The sequence below is a fragment of the Opisthorchis viverrini genome (genome assembly GCF_000715545.1).
Source record: "Opisthorchis viverrini unplaced genomic scaffold opera_v5_122, whole genome shotgun sequence".
Lineage (NCBI taxonomy): Eukaryota > Metazoa > Platyhelminthes > Trematoda > Opisthorchiida > Opisthorchiidae > Opisthorchis > Opisthorchis viverrini.
The window spans coordinates 707159-720593 of NW_008751780.1; the positions used below are offsets into that span (position 1 = coordinate 707159).

General features: G+C 44.1%; 2 protein-coding genes across 2 annotated transcripts in view; one reads left to right on the forward strand and one right to left on the reverse strand.

Annotated features, from left to right (window-relative positions):
- T265_06146 (hypothetical protein) overlaps positions 1-5829 on the forward strand; it is a gene marked incomplete at both ends in the record, with an annotated part of 16328 nt that extends 10499 nt beyond the window's left edge. Inside the window, 3 exons of the mRNA XM_009171339.1 lie at positions 1177-1554; positions 4542-4702; positions 5598-5829. Coding sequence (XP_009169603.1) covers positions 1177-1554; positions 4542-4702; positions 5598-5829 — 771 coding nt within the window. The remainder of the gene's footprint in view (positions 1-1176; positions 1555-4541; positions 4703-5597) is intronic.
- Positions 1-13435, reverse strand: part of T265_13960 (hypothetical protein) — a gene marked incomplete at both ends in the record, with an annotated part of 76856 nt that overhangs the window by 11591 nt on the left and 51830 nt on the right. Inside the window, 4 exons of the mRNA XM_009171361.1 lie at positions 102-698; positions 969-1420; positions 5592-5989; positions 11529-12079. Of these exons, the coding sequence (XP_009169625.1) occupies positions 102-698; positions 969-1420; positions 5592-5989; positions 11529-12079 (1998 nt within the window). The remainder of the gene's footprint in view (positions 1-101; positions 699-968; positions 1421-5591; positions 5990-11528; positions 12080-13435) is intronic.

Below are 13435 nucleotides of genomic sequence, written 5' to 3' on the forward strand. Positions count from 1 at the left end.
TATATATATATATATATATAAAGATTATAGACATTAGATCCGATAATCTCTCATGAATACAAAACAGGAGCGAACGTGCAGTGCAAATGTGAAAGACGTACCCTTTGGGGTCTCTTGCTTTGGATAGTCTTCGACACTGTGTGGGTATGAGTGGATCGAGCAGATGAGGAACCCAACGGTGAACCACGCATCTTATCGATCACTTTCGCGGATTCCAGGGAAACGGACTTGTTGGCGTATGAGGAAGATAAAGACAACTTCGATTTGGCCTTATTCACTGAACATTTAGGTTGACCTGACCGACTGGCGTGCGATGAGTGCATCATTGCTTCGGGTAGGGGAGCCAGGCTACGTACAGCACCAGCTGTTCCAACTGGGTGGTGTGTCAACTGTGATCCATGTTTTGTTCCTTCACAATCAGGTCGCAAATTCGACTTCTGACCTATAACTTTGCTTTTTCTCGGCTCCGATCCCTGTTCGATCACTCGAGTGCAGACTGTTGGTACAGTGTGGTGCTTCTGTTGTATCTTCGTACGGTAATTCTGTGTCGAACTATGGGCTCGGTGTGGAGCGTTATCCAAAACCGTTGACGATCTGGTTACATCCTTACGCGAGTGATGGGATGCCGAAGCGGGCCTACGCTTCGGATCAGCAAAGCCAGAAGACAGACGCGTCTCACTGCCCTCAGAATCCAAATCCTGGAATGAAGCAAGATAAAATACATTTTCACGTAAGCAGGTGAGTTTAAATGCTATTGACGAATGAGCTTATTCGGACAACTCAATAGCGCAGCTATTTAAAGGGCCAGCAATTCATCCGGAGCGTTTGATACAGGATCCGTAAGGTGTACTTCACTCAGGCTGCTAACGGTTACGATTATGGTAGCTGGAGGAAGCGGAATAGTGTGGCTACAGCCATCGGTATACGCATCCCAAAATTTCACTCACTAAAAGTCTAAACACACTTACCGAAGATGACGACAGGTGCCTTGATATCGGACGCGGCAAGGATCGCTCATTTTGATGTTCGGATCGATGCTCGCATGCATTGGAGTCACGAGTGGAACGTTCACGGAGAATTGAACGTGCTTTCTCTTTTCGATTCTGTAAGGAGGATACAGAACTCGAGGGCATTCGCGTCCTCCCCGCTTGAGAGACTATATTCTTGTTCACTAAGGCAGAAGAGGACGACGAGGTGGAGCCCAGGGATGATGTACTTGGGGACCGTGCTTTGCGCTTCTTTGCAGCATTCGGTCTAGAAGACGATGACCAGCCATGGTGGGCTTTCGCGCCTTTGGCGTGCTCAGCAGAACGGACCTTAGAGGGAGAGGATGGATGTTTTGCCCGTATCTCTTGTGGCACAGCACCTTCGGGCTGCAGCACCGGAGGGACAGTGGAAGAAACATCTGCAGAAGACGACGCTGTAAAAAGAACACATCGTAATGGAGTTCATTTAGATCTACTCAAAACGTGGTGGCACAATCGAAATTCAAAGAAAACCAGTGGATGGAAATACAGCATTCATCTGAACAAAGGCGATTCACGAGCGGCCTCGGTGATCTTACTTCATCGATGGTTTCCTTAGGTGAATATCCCTTTCACAAACTCTACAGGTGGCTACTGCTACGCACACGAATTAACGCGACAGCTTTCAAATAAGCCCTCCAAAGCAAAGATTATCTATTTATAAAGAAAATTATTTTTTGTATGAAAGTGAGCGGTCGGGTGGTATGACTCACCCGTGACTGATGAACTGATCACACTGTATAGATTGCGCTGCCTTGGCCACATGCTCCGTATGCCAGTCGACCGAATTCACTTTTCGCACAAACACGTAAGGGTCAAGACGAGCAAGGGAAGGTCAAACAATGGCTTGGCAGCGAAGTATAAAAGTCATAACCAACAAATTCAGCTGCTCTGGTCATTGTCGTCTTTCTGCATGGGGACCCCGAGACGGGTCACATCAATGGTCAGAAACATTATCACACATGGCTCCGTCGCGCTTTTAATGGCGCTCGTGCATCCAAACTGTTGCCTTCAACGCATAGCTATTTTCCCAATCTCTCACTTAACAGTCGTGTATTTACGCACCAATCTATCTGACCCCACCACTCCAAACCATCGGTGAACGAAAATTTGGCGGCTATAACCACTGTACGACAAGTACGCGGTGCTTACAGATGATAAGGAAGATGATGCTTGTAAGTCCTCGGTTGAAACAATCAAGAATACACCGCTCGAATTCGCATTTTTCACGTGGTTTCCAGAGAGGTACAACTACAATAGTTATTCGTAAGCGCTGCACAAGAAGTCACGAGTTTCGGTTTTGATTCCTTGATAATATCTTGAAGACAGGGTTAAACCGGTTGAACTTATGAACCACATTACTTATTAGTCATGCAATGGATGGCCCTCCACTAGGTTGCCATCACCCACTAGGTTTTGTCGGTCTCCTACGTGTCCCATTTCCCCAGATGTTCCGATGACCGCTAGGAAACGCATCGGTCCGCACTACAGCTAAGTGAACTGAAAAACGACGTGTGTGTGTGTGTGGGGGGGGGGTAGAATGGTTAGGCAAACCCTTAGAGCTACATTGAAACGGACAGGAGAGTGAAGGGTAGTTGGATACGCAATGCCTAGAGAAGATCCCAGCATCTGTATGAAACTTTAAACTAGGATATACACAGTGAGACTTTTCCTTTCGACAACACTGATAAGGTTGGGGGAGGATTCGGTTAGTTGTATGCACCTACAAATTTTCAGAGTAGCCATTAGTTGAAGAATGTCTCCATAATGTTTCTTCCCTGAGTCTTACTCTGACGGATATATATTTCTAAATTTTCGGAACAATGTCTTGTCTAGATCTCAGTCACAAACTGTTGTGGAGAAGATACCGAATTGTAAGTACTGGTTAGTTGAGAAAAACCGTACATTCCGAAACTCCATCCAATGGCCCATGGTCAAGACATTTTGGAAGACTTGGTTTCAACTGGACCCCTCAAGATGTACAAACACCTTGCAATTAATATTATTCGAAATACATGGTCACTGCGTTGAAATATAAGAAACAAAGAAAATAGTGTAACACATGAGTCTAGTTAGTGCCACGAGAAAATAACTGGCTGGTATGTTATACCAAAACATAAGGCAAGTTTCACAGATCGATCATAATTAAAAAATACTGCTACATCACATCGACCATCACTTGCAGCCATCAACCGGCGCGCCATGCTTGTTGTGTAACGCCAGGCGGCAAGCGGAAACATGTAACCTGTGTCCGCTTCGTTACATGAACTCCTTTCCGTTTCGTATAGCACCAGTGTCGATGTTTGCTTTGAAAGCCATAGTACTACGACTGACAGTTTTATCCACTTGACACCACTCCCAAAAGCAACTTCGGTACCACGGTCTACAAAAAGGCCTCAAAACCTGGAAATCAATTCTCATTCTCTGAAAACCGGTTTGCTAAACTGCATTCTCAATAAGCTGCTATTGCTCATACGCTGGATTTTTTCTGCACGAACATCTAATGGCACAGAGACAGCTGATACTGGATACTCCGGGGTGGTTATTGCGTTGAGCCACCAAGCGGAAGCATCTGTCTTTCAGTCGATATCCATTGATAACTACCCCAGTGGTCCGATTGGTAACATTTGTGAAAGAAGCTTGAAAAAAGAAGATTCATCGCTTCCTGTTTAATGTACCTGTTTTTGCCCAAACGAACAGCGCTTCTGAATCAACCGAGGCTAATTTCTAGGTATTCCTTCATGGCGCACGCCGACGTGGACGTTGGTGATATGAATACCGGAGTGAGTTCAGCAATACTGAGTGTGAATTCAGTGTCCTGGGTTGAATACGACAAGCGGCGACAACGGAGAGCGGTTACCACGGTCTGTTCCTTCACACCACTTATCCCCAAGACCATGGAAATCGTTTGACAATGAAATGCGCACGAACGACTCACTTCGAACCCACACTGCCACCAGCTATCGATGGCGTGGAGTGAACACTAGCGACAGCGCCTTCTGTAGTAACTCTATGGACTTCGATTGATGTGGACGCTGACATTAGAAATTCGCCTTAAAACCAGGTTGGAAAGAGGATATGACCGTGAACTGCTCGGACTAATTCGTACGAGTTTGCTTGATGGTTTTCTATGAAAATACATGCAGTGCGGTGCATATTAATCGGTGACCGGATTCCAAACACGCATTCAGGTAAAAACGGTGGTTAGCTGAGAGCCATGTATGCAGTGAATCCAATTCTGATGAGTAGGGAGGTGTAAAATGAAGCTTACCAAGTTTGAAGTTAGAATTGTCCGGCGAAAACGTAGGTTAGCACAATTAGTCAGAAAAAGGTTACCGTTGTCACTTTGGGTCACGACAAGACTTCAAAACCCATTTAATTGACGTCAGGCGGCAAAAGTATGCAGCAGGGCCTACAGCTAGTACCACAATATCGGTTTCTGGACCTTTGTTCAATAAACCAGCATTCAGTCAATGGGTAGACAGAGACTAGTTTGACGTTCAGATATACATTCAGACTACAATATTTTCGTGTTCCGGTTGCACGCCGTCCACTGCTCACAGTTATCGGCCTCAGGAAGCGGAGTCGACACGCCTACTTAAGTGTATATCCACACCTGAACCACCAGCCGATGAACAAATGTTACAGCAGCGAACGGACGACAATAGCACACACCGGTGTGCCGGCTGCCCCCACTGGCTATATCTAGCCAACAGGTCATCACACAAAAGTTCCCATTTTGATACGCCAGTCTGATCAACGTCAAATAGCACTAATACTGGTGGCCACACCATTTCGTTTGGAATCACAAGTAAGCTTCACCGGCCACCTTGCAACACAATCATAATCATCCATCAGTAGATTTTTCGAGCTACATGTCTTTCATGCTAAAAGGTGTTGACCTCTTTCATAAGGTGTCCCGATGTACTTCTCACGATGAATCAGTTATGCTTAGCAAGTTCTTTCTGACTAAAGTGATTAAACAACAATCAATATACAGCAAGGTATGTAATCAAGGCTTCAAGTTGAGGATAAGAAAATCCTTCACCTCCAACAGGGGACTTAAAAGTAACACCAATTCATCTTCAGATTGTTCCTAGATCGTCAGCAGCTAATCAAAATATCTCACACAAATAATCCGAGACAATTACATGAGAAGGGTACACAAACTGGAAAACTCTAAGGAACTGGGTGAACTCTTAGTACAGTCTTATTAACAGGCGAACCGACCTAAAGTTGGACCTTTCGCAAACAATCCCGCCCAGGAGAATGCAGTGGAAACCCGCGACTGATACCCGAAGATGTGATTAGCCTACGACCCACAAGTCACCTAAGGGATCAGGAAAGCAAACTTGAAGGTTGATTGTGAATGAATTAACGAACATCAGAAGACTGACTACCCAAATCCGTATTTGGCTATCATTTTGGAGATAAATATGATTGTCCGGCCATGGACAGATCACCTCAAGATATCAAGTAGAAGCCTTTCTGCCGGTTGGTCACTCTGATTCAACGGTAAACACAATACACATGCTGTAGAACGAAACCCTAAATGGTATGTGTTACCTTTAGAAGGCGAATCAACGATCTTCCGTCCGGTTGCGTTCACAACGCGATGTTTCTCGGTCGTGATCGGTTGTTCCTCTCTCGTGGAGACAGTGGAACACAGAGCAGTGTCCCCACCACGGTTATTCCCAGAAACGGCCGAGACGTCTGCACAATTCAGTTCCTCGGATTGCCCACCTTCAAGAGCAAGCAACTGATAGCGGAGCCGTATGAAGTGGGCCAAAACAAATGTGTCTGACGGTAGCTCAGTCAAATCCAACCACTGAGGATTCTTCATACACTGCAGCACAAAGGAAGGCAACGCCAAAGACTGCTGTCCTGGTGCTGATTTCTTCACTGTTTGGATAGGCTTGTCCCATTGCTTCACAGAATCGGAAGGTGCGTAATCCTTGAGTTTGCTGGAAAATATCGAGAAGGGTCCAAAATGATTGAAGTCGTAGAATACAAGGGGCAATGCACGAGGAACACAGGAAGAGTTTGTAAGTCTGATTGCTACTGATCTTGCCGTTCAGGGCTTTGTTCGGTTCCATAAGAAAATTGAAATTGTTAAACTATAGAACATTACATAGTTCTCTTGGTAGCCCACGAAAAATGCTCTGGATAGACTATGAACAGTGGCAAGAACCATCCACGAGCAAACACAAGGTTAGATGACTGAGACGTTACATCATGAGTTTATTCTTGAACGGATAACTACTGGGTTAGGTAGTACAGGATAGAGTTGGTTCACTTGCTCAGTTTCACAAGTTTGTTTGTTTTCACCCAGGTTGTTGAGTGCACACAGTAAAATCTATCGAGTAGGGGAACAAATTCCAGATCAATATCATGGTGGATCGATGGACGAATGTTGAACTCCAATTAGTGAAACACATGATAATAAAACACCGAATGCAGTTCAGTGCCAGCGTGCAGGTATTCTGAAGATATAACAATACAGACGGTGGCGGAACGGAAATTTAGTATCTCCATGGGTTATCGATGCCCCGATATCATGCAACGTTCCAAAGGATGGGTGACGTCAGCAGCTATCGGACCAGGGTTGGTTGCTTAGGTAGAGCAACACTAGCTAGCCAGTTACTGTTTTGAATATCAAGTGCAAAAATAGATTCGACAGCGTATTTTACATTAAGGAAATACTGGTAGTATTGGCAAATATTGGCAACAGGAATTACCCAGGTTATGGGACCGATATTGTGAGACGCTCATACATGTACAGAAGTGAATCGGGTCACGATCAGAATGATGTTTAGCAAAGTATTGCGTTTCAGGACTAAAAATTAAGCTGAAATGTGCTTGGAGTAGCTTCCCGCCCAAGCAACGTCAAGGTGCTGTCCAAATTAACACCCCATAAGACTGTTTAACCAAGTACGGCCTTCTTCAGGTTTAAGGCGTGTCGTAAAGACAGCCGTACCAGAAGATATCGATAAAATGCTCATGTTACTGAGGAATATGTTGATAGCTCTAGCATTTTGCGCGTGGTTTTTCTGTTCGATGAGCTTGCTCCCCCAGACCACACGGACGTATAGTCTTCCCAATGACGCTACATTAATTTACAATGCAACGGTGGTGCCAACTCGGCCAGTAACGAATTTTGCAAAAAATGACCAAGTTCCGCGAACATAACACCGGCCACCCTTAGATACCTATGAATTACTAACATGTTGTAGCTTATTTCCTTATGGTGAGATGAGATGACTGTGTAAAAATCAATGATCTAAAACATTCCACATAAGTGGAGAGGGAAGATGAGTCTATAGTGGAAATAGAAACCGAACAGCCATTCGTGAAAAAGTTCTTCATTTCTTACATGATCACCCCCTGAATTTTTTGCTTTGACTGACGAGCGTCAAATAGAGGAGCTCGTGTGGCCGTTGTCAATCGGAAAAATCAAAATCATCCACAAGTGACGCAAATTAAGAAACGTGATCCGGACCTTTGAGACAAAGACACTTCTGTCAGGGCCGAAACAACTACAGAGACGTGAAATCCCCCACTACCTCGAGTGCTCGGCCTTGAGTTTGGAATTTATAGACCGAATAAAGCACGGCCTCGCACTTTGAAAGTGAAAGGCATACACCCAAAGATGGTATGTATAGGGTGAGTCAGACTGCAGGCATACTAAAAAAACATCCGTCATCTACCCAAATAAATCAACTTCGCCCGACCTACTGTTTATTTTGTCATCGTGTCAGGTTATTGCAGTTTTCGCTCCAGTGAAGTTGTAGGAAGACCGATAATGTGAACAAGAGGTAGCCATCTGTATAGTCGACCATGAGAAACGTTCTGAATTGTGAACGGTGGATTATAAATCCTCATCAAACCTGAAATTCGCTGCAGTGTAGCGGTTCCCACAACATAGAGTTTCAGCCATTATATCCACTCCACGCTAAGCCTCAAGGTGATGAGTAAACTAAGCAAAGGCGAAATCGTTAACTTGATTAGTGTTTTGCTATGTGAGTTGTGGTCTAGAAAGAAGACGCTAACCTTCAGCTCCAACAAAATACCAGCACATAAAAACTCTGTATGGGTATGCCAAATAATGCGAACCCATAAGGAATTCAACTCATCTGTTCAGAATTCTGAGGCATCCAAGCCTGATACTTTTTTATAAAATAAGCTGCTTGTTCTGTCCGTTCTTGTCTTTTCGACGAAAATACTGAAACAAAGTATGCTTATAAATGTCACCTCTCTCTCATTGTGTCTGCGTGGGCGCCAATCACGGTAAAGATCACATGTCTATGGTATGCATCCAAGTGTGTCTAAACGCGTATCTGTGTGGACGGCTGGGTGAAAGCGACTTCTAATTATATGGTGGTTGAATTGATGGTTACCCAGCAAAAACAACACCAAGGCGAGATGCACCTTACCATGAGTAAAGTGATTAAGGGTCCAAGTAGCTTAGAGTTTCACGGAACAGTCTATAAAAATGCAGCACTGCGTAGAAAGAATGGACTGATTCCAACCCATTCCAATTAGAAAAGATGATGCACTGCAGGACCTTTAGTGTACGCCTTGGTTTGGCACGATGTGCTTCCGCGACGCGTCGAAAACAACACACCAATAATGCAAGCAGTAGATTGCATACGATAGAGGGACGATAGAGGAGAGGGTCATAGAGTGTTTCAGTAGAAACATAATACACCACATGCGAGTGGTATGAGGCTGGTTGTCTCCGGAAAGATATTGGAACTACCAAAACAGTTGTGGTTTGATGATGAACGCAGCGGACATGTACGAAGAGACATTCTCATGAACGATATGTGGTAAAATAGCGAACAGGACGAAGAAAATCAATGGTTCATTGATATGCGGAAGCCACTAAGCGAGGGGTGCACCAGTGTCTCAAAGTAGCGAATTTATTAAGCTGCTGCAACGCCTTGAGCCAGTGAGAACGGCAACAGAGAGGAAGAGAGAGAGAGAGGAGAAAACTGTCACATAGCCTTTGAAAAAGCTTGGAAACTGCGGCTTTCACTCAGCCTAAGAATAAGACCCTCACTTCTGAAAAGTAACAGTTGATGCATTGGCATTCCACACAATGCATCCATCGAGAGACTTCAAAGAGCAACTGGTAACCCCTAAAAATGTCCCAGCTGCAAGATCTAAGCCAGTGGTTATGTTCCAACAACATCATCTCCACAAACTTTTTGTACTTAAACTATTATGCTCACAAACGCGCGAAACGTTCGACAGATACCGTAGTATACATCCAGTTTGTGTAGAAAACGTCAACTTTAGCTCATGAAGTTGGGATTCGAGGGCGCTTATTCATAATGTTTGATGGTATTGAAAAACTATTTTTCTTCATGTCAAAATCAGTATTACCCATACCCTGGATAGCTTCGTGGCTGAAACCATTCGAGAGATATTGGTGGTGTTATCAAGTATCTACTGGCTGAGGAACATTGCAGGGTTCTCAGATCACGGGTCGTGCTTTGTAATCACACGTTCACTAAACCATGCACGGTCATCAACGACAGATAAATGAACAGTGTTCCGGTGTTCTGTGCAATGCACATAGGCCCATTTTAACGGTTAAAATAGCTAGATTTCGGGGTTCGCACTACTGCAGGTAAACTAACTTATAACAATTCAATGTTTGTATTCCATTGACACAGGATTTTTCAAGCTAGTCCCTGCCCTGTCCTTTTTCTCTCCACTTTTCGCCAGGGTGTTTTTTGCTGACGGTTGTGGAAGAGGTAAACTGGCGTATGGCTCCCAGTAATGACGGTTATGATAATACAAGGGTGGCATATTAAGCTTTACGTTTTGACATGGAAAAATGAGTTAGGTGGGAAGGGTGAACGGACCGTGTACGAGGTTCAAGATGTTAGTAGTTATAATTCACGAATTATATTTGAAATCGATAATTTGCTCAAAAGCAACTGCAAGACTCGCTGCGCGCGTGACGATTCAACTGCGCAGGCTGCATCGCAGCCATTTCGTGACGAATCCAGTGGCAGTAGGGTGCAGTGCATTGCACCGCAACTGATAATTGTCAAGTGTGAACCTAACGTACGACTGGTAGCGTGACAAACTGTGACGAACGAGATATCGAATCAGTCCCAAGTGCAGCGTTTATTTGATGTTCCATACTGTGGTGTACACAACTAATGTTCCAAATTAGCAATACATATACATTGATTGATTGATTGCATGGAGATCCGAATAGATCACGTGCCAGTGCACGCGTTGAGTGTCACACCGACTTCAGTGAAAATCTATATTTGCGGTATCATTTACAACGTGAATTTTCAGGACGCGAGTTGAATTATACTCGAAATGATTCCAACACGAGAGAGTTCGGGATACCACGAGGGATGGACCATTGAAGTTGGATGGAATATATATATCATAGATATTGCGAGCATCCCAAAGTAAAGTTGCGACACAATTCCATTTGAACCTCAGTAGTCCGTGTCCCTGACTGAGGCAAGCGAACGGTCCTAAAATACCGGTAGCATTATTCACCAAGACCCTCGTTTCAAGATGGATCAACAGTAAAGATAGCTTACGACGGCCAAATAAATGAAAAAGGTGGCGGTGACCGAAAACACTGAACGATGTTCCAACTGATCCTTAACACTGGGAGAAAAAACTGTGAATCCAACAAAGAGAAAGAAGGCTCCAAGACCCGTCAACTGGATAATATCGAACAGAGTTATCTGACCAAAGGATCAACGCATCACCAGCTTCAGAATGGGGTGTGAGCGTGTTTTGTCCCACTAAAGAATGTCACCAGCCGTCCCGTCTTTTTTCCTACCATGGTGAATGGACCAGCGGTCCGACGAACATTATACTAGTTACGGAACCACAACAAAAGTGAAGGCAAAAAATGAAATCAGATATCAGAAGAGAGAAAAATCATTTAACCCTGACTTTTACCTCCCGATCACTTTCGAAGATAGAGAAGATCCCAGTTGCTTACACAGAGCACCTTAAAACTAAAGTAAATGTTACAGGAATAGCATGTATCTAATATTGTTACTACGCCTAAAAAGGCATCACAATGTAGGAGAATTCAGTTCGTTGGTGTCCTGAATTTCGCTTAGTTCGACTCTTATTACGTCATGATATGGATGATACACTAATAACGGTTGCCGTTATCGAATCGGATAAAACTAGCAAGCAGTTAATCACAAACAACTGGACACGCACTCTGGTATTTCCTTGTAAAGAATAGGGATCCAATAATGAGATAATTAAGCCAGACGACAGGTTGGAGTTACGCGGCTCTTGACGAAAAATAAAGCCAGAGCAAAAGTTTGGTCATACAAAAATTATTTTTCTCGAGAGGTGATGCAAGGTTCAATTTACCGCAAACATGGCGCCTTTCTGGATACACAGCTTACACTTAATTCGAGAGGTTTCCAAACTTCCAAAAATTTATTCAACAAAATAAACCAACTAATGAGCCATTCAGAAGGCTAACGAACCCACCTATCTGTCACGCCGTAGAACTCGCGCAAATGAGCACGAATCGCCAACAGAAGAAAACAAACTGGCCCAGTGTGAAACATGGCCTCGATGGCTTGCTGTCGCACGGTAGATGGGGCAGCTCGTGCAAACAAACGTGATAATTGGCCTCGGTCATCCCATTCTGGAGTTATGGGGTCGTTTTCGCATCTCACAACGGTGGACCCGTCTACTGTTGAACTGCAGCGAAGCTTCTCGTGGCTGTTGCATAGTTTGGCTTCCGCTGCATCCAGCAGATTCAGCAACAAGGTCTCCGACTCCACAGAATTTGGGCGTTCTTGGTCTACTAACATAGATGAGAGCAAAGCTTGTTGCATGGCTCGTACAAGGGATGGACCACAATCGCTGACTAAACGTTCCACCGTGAACGCCACATAGAGAACCTCATCCATGACAGTGTAGGGGAAATGAGTGAGTTGATCCGCGAGGAATACAATCTGACCAAGCGGAAGTCTCCATACAATCGGCGGTAACAGACTGGACAAAGTGGATTCGAAATGCGACTCTGGTGGCTTCTACAGATTGGACAGAATATGAACCCAGTGGTTAATTTCGATTATAGGTATAACAAACGCAGTTAACTAGATGCTTGTTTGGGAATAAAATATGAAGAGACTGATCGGAGGTTGCAAAAACTACAGTCCCTACTGGTTAATCATGTCAACCATGTAGGTTTACGACTATACCCAACAATCACTGTGCCCTAAAACAACTACAGAAGGCCTGCTTGTTTTTTTAAAGTACGAAATCAGATGACAAAAGGCGATGATTTCGGAATAATTCCGACACATTGTGCGAAAGTTGACACAAAGCTACAGGTTCACAATCAAGACTGAAACAAAAGTTGTCTGGGATTATTTCCTGTGCTTGACAAAAAAGTAATTCCAACCAAGTATCCAGTGGAGGTATCATTTAAAGAGCGGTGGGTGTCACTAGGTGATATTGAGCGTGGTTGCTTAGTTGCTACACCCTTTGGGTAACTAGCTGTCATGCCATTTGAGGGAGGCACAAGTGATAAACTTCTAAGTTGCTCAAACTCAGACAGGGATAACCGAGATGTCATGATCGGGTTCGAACCACGAACCTTCCGGTCGGTAAGCTCGCGCTTTCTCCAACTGTTTAGATATGGAACCAGCTTACTTTCATTCAAGGGGAACAGTTCTGCAAACACCCGAAACTTCACGGCAGATTTGGCTAAAGCAACCGATACCATCCTCCAGTATAATTAGTTGATCGCGCAGTAGTGGTCTGAAAATGTGGAAACAATCCAACTGTGTTGTAACGTAAAACGGGACAGTCAGATGTATGTCCCTGTATGTTGCACGGATGGATCAAGTGAAGTAGATTTTTTTGTCTTTTGAGGTCGTGTGTATTTCAAAAGGAAAAGACATCATATATTTAGTCACACGTTGTTGGGATATCGAACGGCACGAAAGAACCGGGGTAACAGGTTTCTATCCTTTATCCATGCCCGAGAGTTGGCATCACGATGCAGTTGGCTACTGTAACGAACATTCCCACCTATTTACTTGCGAGAAACAGAATAATCCACAGTTAACATCAGCCTTCCCCATTATGTACGCATAAAATTTCGAGACATACCACAAACAGGCATACGTGAAAGCTTATCTTCAATCTCTTAGCTCAGCAAGAAATCCTACATTCAGGATACGGGATTAGCACTACTCTAACATCTTGTTGATGATTCATTTATACGCCTAAGCGGCTGGTTATATACACTTCTTAACGAGCTCTCACGCATAAATGCAGGTAGCAGTAGGAAAATTACCTTTTATCAGGATTGCGGCTACACCGATGACGACTGATCAACTGACAAAGAGGTTGTCCTGCAAAGTTAACTAGTACGAAGT